This window comes from Sebastes umbrosus, chromosome 4 (genome assembly GCF_015220745.1).
Source record: "Sebastes umbrosus isolate fSebUmb1 chromosome 4, fSebUmb1.pri, whole genome shotgun sequence".
Taxonomy (NCBI): Eukaryota; Metazoa; Chordata; class Actinopteri; order Perciformes; family Sebastidae; genus Sebastes; species Sebastes umbrosus.
The window spans coordinates 1,419,559-1,432,912 of record NC_051272.1 but is presented as its reverse complement, the minus strand read 5'-3'; the positions used below and the strand labels follow the sequence as shown (position 1 = coordinate 1,432,912).

Sequence of the window (13,354 nt, the reverse complement as noted above, 5' to 3'; positions counted from 1 at the left end):
AAACAATCAAAAGTTATGTTTACATTTAATGTTGCTTAGCGAAACACATTATGTGTATCCTTATGGTTTAACTAATGTGTTGAATTAATACATTTCCTTCCTCATAAACATTTACAATGCAGATTTTCTGTGTGTTAAATCCAGCCTTGTTAAATCCAGCATTGTTTACATCTGTGTTTACTAGCTAGCAGTCTTCTTCCTCCCTGCCTTTGCAGGTGTTTTGCTGCATATCTTGGCGTGTGATCGTCACCTGCTGTAATAATAATACACTAATTAGAAACATACAGCCCTCACACCCCTTAGCAACACATCCACTCGGATGTTTTCTGTGCCCTCCCCGTGTCTCTGCCCTTGTCCATCCCTCTCCCCTCCTCCGTCTCCGTCTTGGATGTTTCGGACTGAGGGCCCTTCCTGTTTCTCTGTTCTTTCCGCTGAGATCCGAGCGAGTCTCGATCAAAGCGGAGCCGGGTCTGTGTATGACCATCGCAGGCCACATATGGACGCCTGCAGACCAACACATCATTTCACATTCATGATTTCATCATGTTTGTCTAGAAGCAAGACTTAAGGGAAGGAAGTTCTTTCTCACGCTGCCCATCTGGTGGTTAAACTGTTTTGTGTTATTTTGTTAGGACAGGTGTTTTCATGTAATAGCCAATGGAGGTTTTTTTCCTTCTAAAATATGAATGGAGGCTAAACATATTCACTGTTGGGGGTCATTACGAGAAAATTACACCTTATTATTTACTTCTTCTTTTTTTTTTAAGGCAATGAGTTCCACATGATCCCAAGTAGCTACACTATTCATCACATTACTTTTGCTTTATCCCCTAAAATAATTGTGGTTCTTGCAATACGTGCAAGCACACATTACAGGTCTATTGCTTTGTAACAGGAACAGCGTCAGTTTACTGTTAACCCTGCGATTGTTTAAACAGAGCATAAAATGATTATCACCTTGATACCTTCCCAGAGTTGTAAAATTCTTCCTCATAGTATTATAAACCGCTGTGTGCAGTGTTTTGGCATCTGATGAGTTTCGAAACTCATGGAACTAATGCTCAAACCAGCCGTATTTCATCGTCTCACCGGTACTTTAACAATAGGCCTCCACCAGCGCAGCTCCTTGAGTTTGAAGACCACATTGCTTCTTCCTTCCAACGTTGGTAGTAAAAATAGTCAAAAGTCTGTCAAAATAAAGTCTACAGCCTTAAATTCAGACTTTTTTGGAGTTATATTCGCCACTTGGTTGGCTCAGTCATATGCACTCTACTCATAATTCAGAAATTTCTGGCATGAAGTGAAGGCAGAATAAGACGAAGGAGATTTTTCCATAGATATTATGCCAACGAAGAGACTTTAGAGGCTTAAGAACGTAATGCAAGTAACAACCTATTTGTTCATGCTCAGTAGAGTAATGCCTTGATTTATTCAAATGTAGGAATGTGACTACAATAACTTCACTTTCTAAAGGATTACTGGACCTCCAGTCATGCACTTCAAAACTAAGACTACCCTTTCTATGTCACATATATGTCAGAATTTGGGGTGAAGAAGGCGTTACAAGCCACCCAGCGGGTGGATGTGCTTTCCGCTGCTCAGTTCTATATTTTATAGACTGATTAAGACCTCAATCATCCAGTTCGCTCATTGTTTTGAAGCGCTATCGGCTATCCGTGTGCACGCACGTTTATGATGTGTGAATGCATATGCTTTGTTGTTTGTACTGTATAGTTTTATTGGCTGTTGTTTAGCAGTGTGTGCTTTCAGTTGACTGAGGTAGTCACCACACATCCCCACGCTCCTCTCTCTCACACCATAAAAACACACGCATGCTTGTGTCCTCAGATGACTTGCTCGCTGCAGCATTCCTCTCCGTCTCTCTCTCTCTAGGATTTTGGAAGTTATTGGCCAGAGTATGGTTTAGATTTTGCACCACAACACACCAGCAGTGACTCATATCAGGTCACAGAGTTTCATCAGCTCTATCACTTTTAGCTGTGTGGGATATGTGTAGGCACTAGTTTCTTGAAGATAGACACCAAAGGATGAGAGAACAAAAAGCTGCACAAAGGCCTCTATTCCCTCGGCAGTGTCTGGGAGCCTGATCCAATAAAAAGCTCTTTTATTTTCCCTTTCTATTTAGCTCATACTTTGATTGGGTCTGTAAAATGATATGAGCGCAGTGCCAAAACAAACACACACTGACTTATTCTTTAAACTTCATGTTGCAGGTCAAGCTTTTCACACACATACAGGGGTACACTACAGTGGCAGCGTTTCCTCACTTGCATGTTCTCATGGAGCGGAGTGCGCCCGACTCTTAGGTCAGCTCTTAAATCTGATGAACCCCAGAAAGCACATAAAGACACTCGAGGGAAACGGGGTCCAAAAAAGTATGATATTAGTGATAGCACTTAATCAAGGAGATAAATCACTTTGACCAGATATGGTCACATAGAAATGACAGATTACGTCTTTATCGTGATTGATGAAGTGTATCTTGGACCCGAATTTGTTAAGAACCTCGGACAAAGACAAAACAGATCAGACTTAATCCTGATGTGTGCTTTCTTAAGTGTCTAATGTGTGTGTTTACAGAGAGGCCTACATCAAATAGGCTATGTATGATGTCACTGTTTTTGTAATCTGGGAGAATAGTGCTGAGGCTGTGTTGGTGTAACCTAGCAGGAACAATTCATCACACAAGCTCTCTTTTTTTCTGTCTCTGAGGCGATTCTCCTCTCTTCCCTCTCTCCCTCTCTCTTCTTTTCATCTTCCCCCTGCTATATAGCTGTAGCTGTGGATACACCTGACTTTCACCAGCCATCTGCCGCATCCATCACTCCAGGTCACATGAACTGTCAGATGTTCACACTCTCAGGTTGAATCCTTGCCGATCCATTGCATCAAAAAAGAAAAGTTGTCGCGTTCTCCAGTTGTGATTTTCAGCTGTTCAACACAGATGTTTTTGCGCCTCTTAATTTATGCGAATAATTTTCACGGTTGTCTGCACCTTTTATTTTGTGTCTCTCTGCAGTATTTGTCCCATTGAGAGTCATTATTAAAATTCACATTCTTAGATGCTCTGGCTCATACTTGTGAGTTGTGTTTAGCCACAATCTGAATGCAAGAAGCATCGCTCATTTACTGGACAAAATCTCAAATTGAGGTGTCAAGTGTCCTTGAGAGGATGAATCTAAATCTGACCTCTTCACTAGGGATGGGTATGGGTAATGGATTGTTAAATTACTTGTGTGCATGCCAAATCAATCTATTTATACCTCCGGGCTGGCGACAGCTGTGGCCGGAGGCGTTATGTTTTCAGGTTGTCCGTCCGTCCTATTCTCGTGAACGCAGTATCTCAGGAATGTCTGGAGGGAATTCCTTCAGATTTGGCTCAAACGTCCACTTGGACTCAAAAAGATGAACTGATTAGCTGTTTGTGGTCAAACCGTCAAGGTCACTGTGACCTCACATTCGTCCCATTCTCGTGAACGTGATATCTCAGAAACGCCTTAAGGGAATTTCTTCAAATTTGGCACACTTGGACTCAAGGATGAACTGATTATATTTTAGTGGTCAAAGGTCAAAGATCAAGGTCACTGTGACTTCACGTCCGTCCCATTCTTGTGGATACGATATCTCAGGAACGCCTGATGGGAATTGTATTAAATCTGGCACAAACATCCACTTGGACTCAAGGTCCAAAGGTCACTGTCACGTTTTTGGCCATAACTCAAGAAGTCACATGCTAATTATTACTAATTCTAGTTATTAGTTGTTGTTTTTTTTAAATGAAATAACACATATTGTGACTTCTCCCCTCAAAGCTGTCATTATATTGTCAACAGACTATGCAGACTGTCCCTTAAACATATGCTAGTCTTTGACTTTACATCATGGAAAATAGAAGTTGGTTTGCCACTCTGTTTGATGAGTTGTTTTAGTTCTGTTTATAAGGCTGCTACTCGCTCTGTTCAGTGCTCTATAATGTTCTGCACGGGCCTATTACGTACTGCCGTTGTGATGCATTTATCTGTCCTCAGAAGTGTGAAGTATTCTCTCATGAATTACATTTCTGAGAATGCAATTTTTTGTGTTTTTTTGGCAATACAGTTAGCATTGAGTGTGCATTGGGTGTGGATATCTGTTGTCATGCATTTTCAGTAGGATTAGTGCTGCACGGACAAGACTGCATTGATATAATAAATCTATTCATGCTGTCCAGTAGATGAACTGGTACTAATCATGCTTTGCTTACTGTTGCTCCAGAATGAACTTAAAACATGTTTTATGTTCAGTAAAAGATTAGTGAGAGGATTTGGGGTCTTGTTTAAGGACAAGGGGTCAAACCGCTGTTCCAGCTTTTATAATAAAAGAAACTGGGGTGTCTTTGTAGTTGAGGAGACGGCTGTGTAAAAACCCTGAGAGGGCTGAGGACTGACCCCTCTGTCTGCCCTCTGTCCACCCATCATGCTCTATATATTGTCACTGGAGATTTACTGCATGCAATGAACAGTGCACCGTGCTTCACGCATCTCACTATCCACTTTGTTTGTTTCGTCTTCTCATGCTACATCGAATCTGTGTAGTTCAGCTGCAGATGTTTCTGTATCCGCTTCCATGTCGGTCTGTGCCAACTTCGCCCTGAACTGTGCCAGCTGAAAGTCTGAACAAAAGTGGATCCAAAGTTCCCCCCGCCAGCCTATAAAAACCCTCTCATGCAGACGGAAGAGAAGGCAGACCCATGAAACCGTAAAATAACTAGTCTTTTACTGCACTCCTTGTCTGTTGTAGCCTCTTATCTAGTGCCCCCCTCTCTCTCTCTGTGCTGTGATCTTACCCCGCACTGATGCGGACCAAATGGAGGATTGAAAGATGAAAGGAGCGACTGATGAGGAGGAGGGGAGATAGAAAAAAAGAGATGGGGAGAGGAAAGCCAGAAAAGGACACCGTCTGGAAGAGATGTTTTGTCCCGTTCATGATTGAAATCTGAGAGTAGTTGAGCTGTGAATCCGACAGAAACACATGCATGGTACCGGGTGTCACATAACAAATATTGAATATTGGTGCCCTCTGTTGGGCAAATATAATGTGCCCACAATGGCCTGGGATGCCCACCTGTTCCCCTACCCATCATTGCTGTGACTCATCTTAATTAATATGTCACAACAAAAAAGAAACAAGAATAATGCAAACCTACAGAGGAGCTCACAGTTTGTATTCTGAGCACTCTCCCTGTCAGATAGCTGTAAGCCAACGCCGTGTCAGTCTGAAAAATCCAGCACATCTCAAGAGACCACTTTAAAGCTTCGCCGGATTTATTGATCCTGTCATCCGACTGCTTCATTTACCGATGATGGACCTTAATGCCGCCCATCGGGGACTTTAGACGCGATCGTCAAGAGTCCAAAGACGGTCCCCCCACAACCTCACTTCCTTCTCCTAGTTGAACCTCCGCCACCCCTTGCTGTCAGCACATGTTGCGATGCATCTGTTGGACCCTCCCAAGCGGCATTGTTCATGGTCACTGTGGGAACTGGGTCACAGAACAGAGTCCAGCTCGGCACCGGTCCCTTCGTCCGTGCTGCCAGGACCTGTAAACACAGAACCAGTCCAGGACCAGGACAAATACAGGCAGTATATTGTGTTGGAGTGACGGTGCACAGAGAAGGATGTGTCGATGAGTTGCTGAGAAAAATAGGGCCAACTCCTCTGAACTCATGTTGCACTGCATGTGTTGATACAGTTGAGTGCGTTTGTGCCAGAGACATCAGCTCCTCGATGCCTGTTGTCAGTTAGCTTCGGCGAAGGCCTGGTGTTCTAGAACGGTATCTCTTGATTTGTCATTTGTACACAAAAAGCAGATGCTTGAACAATCTGTGAGGTTAACCTCAGAGAATCAGGGTGTGAGTTGTGCTGGAATCAAACTGCTGGCCCGTAGCCCGAGTTACTCAGTTGTCCTTTTTCTCTCTCTGCTCAAGAATGTTGTTTCTAATGTGTAAGGGGCTGTTGAGATTCCCCGTGATTCACAGTCCGATGGGAGGGTAAAAATGAGATGAAAAGATACAAACAAGATGTTTTATGACCAATGTTTAGTGTAAGTGGGATGTACGTAAGCAGTCAAGGATTTAGAGGCCTAGTGGTGGATCCTGTTTCAAAGGAGTAGTGGTCTGCTTTGTGTCCTTGTGGCATCATGGCCCGGAGATAAAGGGCCACAGATCGGGGAATCCTTAGTTCTGAATGTGTGCGTAGGTGTGTGTGTGTGTGTTAATAACTCAGCAGTTCGGAGCAGTGCAGAGGAGGGTACCCCCAGTGGTGTTTTCTTTTGTCTTTGTGGGCAGAACTCAGGGTCGCTGGGGTGTGTGTGAGTAAGAGGGACCAGATGTTTTCGATGCATTTCAGCGTGACTCACCATCAGTACGGGCCTGATGCAGCCCTGCCTCACCAGTCCCAGTCCTGCAGTGCTCAACATCCATCAGTCTCAGCTTCAACAGCAGTTCTTACAGAAATAGTTATAGTGCATTTACATGAACTCTAGGTTAATCATAACCTCGTTGAAGTAACAACTTAATCAGGATATTTGACACACAATCAGAATAAGCATTTGATTACCAGAGCTAGATTACTCATCAGTCTTTCCAGTGACTCCTGGCATGTAAACGGCATAGTCTGATATTTTTTTTTGTCTGCACACGAACCACAGAAATGGAGTAAAATGGATGCGTGAAGTATCGTGTTTGGAAAAAAGCAGCATGAATAGCAGTTGGGGAACAATAAAACTTGTTTTTCATGGAAAGGATAGAAGGACAGCTTACATACACTGCAACAAAAGGTGTTTTGTAAAATTCCGACTGCACATTCTTCTGCACATTAACGTGACTATTAAATAATTATGCCAGAGAAAGCACAATCCAGATGGTTTGAGATTGGATGTTACTTGATAGAGAGTCCTCTGAATGGTTTGTTTTGTTTCCTCTTATACCAGCGCTGGCAAGTGTACAGGCAGCAGTAAAAGTGATGCGATGTATAAGCGAGTTAAAGACTCCAGTGTGCTACGTGCTGATGTGAGATGACAGATGTCTGTCACGGCTGATCTGAGCCCTGAAGTAGAGCTGTTGGATTCTTGGCTGCTGCATGTCAAAGGGTGCTGATTTCTGGACAGATTGTTTGGAGGTTTGGGTGTACTGCTCAAAAGGTCACTCTTAGGTCGTCTGGACATGTTCAGTCTTAAAATCTAGTTTCCAAAGCATCTTCAGTTGTTTTGAATATTTAAAGCTTCAGTAGGCAGAACGTTTTTGGCGTCATTGGGCAAAAATTCCATAATAACCTTTCAGCATATTGTAATTCAAGTGTTCTGAGAGAAAACCAGACTTCTGCTCCTCCTCATGGCTCTGTGTTCAGGCTTTAAAACATCTAGCCCGTGACGGGAGACTTTGACCAATCACAGGTCATTTCAGAGAGAGAGAGAGCGTTCCTATTGGCTGTGCTCTGGCTGGTGGGCGGTGCTTGGTATTTCCTCAACTGATCTCAACATGGCTGCCGGGTCACAAACTTTCTCATTTTACAGCTAAACCGTGCACTATGAGATGATCCTGAGAACATCTGAGGAGAGAAATAGGCATTAAGGTAACAGAATATTAATTCATATTTGATCAGCGCTGCCTAGTTTGACCGTTTGATCGGAGTTAGCGAGTGATTGACAGCTGCTCAGAGACGGCAAGGTTCCAGATCAGCTCTGATTGGTTGTTTTCCTCCGGTCTGGGAAATCTTGCAGATGCCGTTAGGAGCACCGGAGGACACCGGAGGACACCGGAGGACACATGAGGACACCGGAGGACACAGAGGAACATGATTAATTCCAGATTATTTGTTTTATAAACATAACTTTGTTTAATCATATTGGCTCCATTTCTACCCACTGCTGCTTTAAAGAGAAGTACCAGAACTGTAAACAGAATATCACTTCAGTTGTGTAAATGACATTTAATTTAAGAAACATCTTGGCTTTCATCACTTTGCATTTATAGATCCTGTCTCAATACGAGATTAAATGACTTGTTAAGATGGGTGTTTTTTCTGCAGTGGGATATTTTGTTAGTGGAGTTTTACATCTCCTCTGGCTCCATCAAATTAAACGGGGTAATTAGAAACACGATAAAGTCATCATCTTAAATCACGACATTTACCGACGTTGTAAAAATGCCTTCGTCAATTACCCGGCCAAGTTTGGATCTGCGCTCGAGAACAGAGAAAACCTTCAATGGAACTTTCTTCCTCTTTGTTTTTTAAGGGGAACGACTCTTTATTACGGCTGTTATTTTTGTCATCAGTCCCCTTTTGATTTGCTGGTTCTGGATCAGAACTCAAGTCGAGGCTGGTTTTGTCGTAAAACCTCTCTGAGCCCCGTCTGAATCTGACTCCCAGTGTGCTGGTGGGAGTTGTGGAGCAAAGGATGCAAGGGGAGGGTTTGATTGGATGCAGGTGTTGAGCTCTGGTGTAGAAACAGTGTCAGGGTGTGGGTGGAGATGGGAAGCAGTGGGCCAGGTTACAAGGTCAGGGGTCCTGAAAGAGTTATAGTACGGATGCTTTTCAAAGAATAATGTGCGGACAGGAGATGGATGTATCAGTAATGTATGGTCATATCACTTATCAGAAGTCTGAACCTATAACTGTAAATACGTGATAGAATTCACAAATCATAGATGAACAAAGCATGATACTCTTTGGCTTCTATTTCAACTTCTGACATTTTGTTTGATTTGTATCACAAGCCCACTGTTGTCTATTCGATCACATTATGAGCCGAGGCCAAGTAGAAATCAGAATAGTCCTCCGACTCAGAGGTAAAATAAAAGGCATCTGTAACTAAGAGTTAATGCCTGCAGTGAGACATATTTAGGACAGCGTGTTCATTTTCCCAGTCTACACGAAACAAGCACTCAGCACACCGCTGTGTCGATGGGCATCTTTACAGCCAAGTCTCAGCCAGGCCTCAGCCCCCCCCTCTACCCCCTCCTACCCACCCGGAGCTAGTGTTCCTGCTTGGACATCTGTCCACGGTTGGCAGTTGCAGATGTTGTTGACGGCTGTGAAGCTGAGAGGAAGTTCCAGCCACTCCAAAGTCTAAATGTTTCTTTTTTCATTTCCCTGTTTTGGTTTTTTTCAGATCTGAAAGAAGAGGAAGTATCCCTTCGGGAATGATAGGAACCAGATTTGTGTGGCTCTCTTTTTGTAGAGCAAAAGTCTTTATGTGTTTTTGTTTCTTCTCGTGTTATGGGGGATTCCAGTGTACTTTGATTACAGCGAGGGTGAAGCAAACATACTCAGACACAAACACACACATGCACACTAAGCGGTTGACTCATAGTATCGTCCGATTCACAGCTGAGTTTAACTCAGACCTCCTGTGAGCCTGGGAATTGATGCCAGCTTGCACAAAGTATGTGCATTGCGGAAGCAGATTTTCTAATTGATGCAGCACTCTGACTGTTACCAAGGGAAGAGATGGAAATTCAGAGGCAGTGTGGTATTTCTGAACAACCCATATTTTCTTAAAGCCCTCTTTATTCAAGCTTAACTAGTTTCATATTATGTGAAAGGAGAAAAAAGAACATTTTCAAATCCTCAGACGGGCTCAGATGAGGGCTGGGCAACAAAGCCTTGTTTATCCAGTTGGTTATTGTCTTTCAGTCATGGAATCATGGATGTTTTTTTGCATTAAGCCACTGTTGTTGTTCATGTTTGTGTCTTCGCTCTCCCATTGCTGTGTTTCCTTAGTGTCCTGGATCCATTACTGAGAGCATTACAGCATCAGCAAAAGATTTCTTTTTTTTTTTTTTTCCTTTTTTCTCAAGGCCATGGCAGCTAGCGAAGCCTGCAGAGAATTTAAGATGCTCTTGATTGTTCAGCGCTCTCCTCTCCAGTGCTGTGCTGCAGTATCATGGCCCTTTAATCCTGCTAGTCTGCTCTGCTCTTTGGACCTTCAGCACGGGGGGTGGCCCGCCAGCCGGCGCTGATTATTTAAGGGGTCCCAATCCCTAAAACTTTGAGGTCAACAGTAACTAATACACTTAAGACCTGCCGATGGCCCCTGTTCCTGACAAATTGAGCCCAATACGTCAAATCGAATATATTGGACTGCATTTTAAGTGAGTCATCCCGGCTCTTAGTTGAAAACTGAGGCAGTTAGGCAATCAAGGCAAGCCTGTAAAGTTTTCCCAGTGTCGAGGGACTTGCCTGCTCCAAGAAAGCCCCCTCAAACCTTTCTCACCTTGTTGTATAATGTATTAGTTTCTACGAACAATCTTTATTTGTTGCACAAGCAGAATAGTTTCTACCTCATAAAACCTCTCCCTAATACGATTTTTTGTTTTGCATCATTTCCAAACAACTTAATGATGATTATGTTCTATTAGCTGATTGAGGAGTAATTATCATCAGTACTCACAGAATCACATAACGCTGCTCAGTACTGTTTTATATGAACTTCCCACCTTGTGGTAATTATAGACAATAAATCAATACTAATTATTGCTTATAGGGGGAACAACATATCGTAATACAAGAGTGAAATTTATCCTCTGTTTACACTTTCCTGACATCTTCATGGAAGTGGATCTACGTCTCTTTAGCTTTTGATTGTTTTCGACTGAGTCACACTTTAAAGCCGAGCGTGACAGTATTACACCCAAACAGCGGAGAGGAGTTGATCTGACGAAGCGAGTCGTGGGACAGGATGTGGACCCGAGAAGTTCCTGTGTAATCGCCGCAGAGATCTCACACACCGTTCCAACTCTGTAAATGCTTTTGTGAGCCTCTGTGTGCTGCTCCTCACAGCTGAGAATGCAAACTGCTCTCAAATGGAGGTTGAGAATCTAATTGAGTTAGACAAGTGTTTACCATCTCAAGTATCAAACATAGAATCTCCTGAACTGCGGTAATTATACACATTCAGTGCAGACACATGGTTAGTGCTGGGGTTTGCACACACAGATACGTTCACATACATACGGCTGCAGACAGATGCGCACTTGGCAGAAGCTGCGTTTAATTCCTAATAGGAGGACAGTGTGATGAAGTGCGGGGATGAGGATGGATCTCTGTGGATGTCTGCCATGGAGAAACACTTGACAGCTGGCAATACATTTGGATTCTCACTGTTCTCAATGAGGTGACTGATCGAGCATTGTTTTCATGGATTCAGTCTCTGTGGGATAATCCCTATTTCAAGTATATATCATAGTATTTCGGGAAATCCGCTCATTCGGTGGTGCCAGGTTATCTTAGCTCAGACAGAGCCGAGCTAGCTGTTTACGCCTACTCCCAGTCTTTATGCTGAGATGCTAACTAGCTGCCAGCTCCAACTTAACAGTGCACAGACATGGCATTGATCTTTTCTTCTAACTCTCTGCACATAAGTGAATAAGCCTCTTTCCCAACATATCGAACTATTCCTTTAACAGTCTGATTACTGTTTACGCCAACCCTCCAGGCTAACGTTCTAATTGATCAGGAATGTTTTATGGGTCCTCTAACGCGATGATTCATTTGACACGGCTCAGTCTTCTGCTATATTAAGAGTCTCGCTCACTCAGCCTCGATCCATGTCTGAGCTCGAAGAGTCCTGGTTGTCTGATCTGGTGAGTCAGGCAGACTTCTTACACTAATAGCTTCCATCGGGCCGGCCGGGGCTGGCTGGGCCCGGCGCATTATGGTGATCAGGCGGCAGTTTTTGTGGTAAATCTGGCAAAGTCTCTTAGATGACGAGGCAAGTCGGCGGGTTGAGTGCGGGAGGGGGGGGGGGGGGGTTAACTGAACCTTTGGAGCCCGTCGCTAACTCATAACTTCAAAGCCAAGGTTGGACTGGGGGTTGGGATGCAGTGTGGGACTCTGGGATTGGACGGGTTAGGGGGCAACAAACATCATCTGTAATTGAGGTTTGTGAGGTTTGGGTTTTTCTGCAGGCTTGCATATTCCCCCTTAAAGTTTAATGTCTGTTGAGCGTGTCCCAGCCAGTCCCAGTCCCAGTACCGAGCGCAGCTGGAAGAGGACTGAGCTGGAGACGCAGACCTCACACAACATCGCAGAGAAAGCACACAAAGACAACATCCATGGAACCTGCCAGACAGGAGACACTGAATGAGGCCTGTGTTCAGTCCAAGGCCATGAAACTGGGGAAAATAGAAATGAGGCCGAGCCGTCGGTTCATGTAGGAATGCCTTTTATTTCAAACCAGTCCCCCCCCCCACACCCCTATTCTCTGAGAAAACCTCTTGTTGGAAAGCCCTGGGCCACATTGGAGGGTAGTAGTGTGGTCTCTGACGGGGATGCACAGTCATCAACCGAACATCTGTATCAGCTGATGTTTGCCTTGTTGACTGCCATCGGCCTATCAGCAGTAGCCGATGTTAATCTGTTGTGTTGCATCAATTTTGCGCTGATGGCTAAATGTTAGGGGTGGGAAAAAAAATCAATTCGGACAGGACAGGAAACCTTGTCGTATTGCGGTAACGTGGCGGTGGAGCCGGCCGTCGCTCTCGTCTCCGTGGTCAAATGGGCCGATGCTACAACTGTAGAGCACCCAGATACTGACATTTATGTTAAATGCAGTCAAACGGCCCCGATGGAGCTGACCATGGATGGATAAAGAGAACGCAGCTGACGGGAGAGCTAGCCTTGACTTGAGCTAGACTTGGAGAAGTTAGAGGAAGTAGACACGTGGGACTACGTCCGCTTTTCAAAATAAGGTGTTAACAAAGGGAACTGTATATACAAAATACATCTATGGAAATAAGATTGAGGGCTACGCAACTACTGAAACAATCCTCTCATTGAGTCGGTAGTTGTACAGCAGCTAGAAAGGCATTTGAAGCAGTTATATTTAAAAAATATATATATTTTTCATGTGAAAGAAGGTTATATTAAAGGTTATATTAAAGGGTATTTCATAGATTTGTATGATTGAATTTGTGCTCATTCTACTTCAAAACAGTCCAGTTGTTTTTTCTTTATAGTGAAGATGTCTTTGTTCCTCTGGCCCAGCAGGGGGAATAAATACCAACAGAACAAAAAACAACAACAGAAAAAGCATCGGCTATCGGCCAAATTATTATTTGAAGTATCGTCTCGGCCATGTATTTCACAATCGGTGCATCCCTATGAGCAAGCACAAAGCCGAGTCAGTGGTTTCTCTCCATCCGTCTTTTTCTGAGTCCGTGTTGACAGGAGGGTTGTATGTTAATTTGTATGTCTGTTGTCACATGGGAGATATGCTTTCCTAATTAACAGCAGCACCCTGCTAATCCCGGAGCATGTGTGTGTGCGTGCATACACTTGTGCAAAGTCACAC

The 13,354-nt window shown here is 43.8% G+C and overlaps 1 protein-coding gene across 2 annotated transcripts in view; it reads left to right on the top strand.

Moving 5' to 3' along the window:
• Positions 1–13,354, top strand: part of LOC119486998 (BTG3 associated nuclear protein) — a 40,452-nt gene that overhangs the window by 18,862 nt on the left and 8,236 nt on the right. Inside the window, exon 12 of one of the 2 annotated variants that reach the window (XM_037767595.1) lies at positions 2,795–2,996. The exons of the other annotated variant lie outside the window; for it this stretch is intronic. Coding sequence (XP_037623523.1) covers positions 2,795–2,800 — 6 coding nt within the window. The 3' untranslated portion in view covers positions 2,801–2,996. Of the gene's footprint in view, positions 1–2,794; positions 2,997–13,354 lie in introns of those variants that run through there. 2 annotated transcript variants of the gene reach the window in all.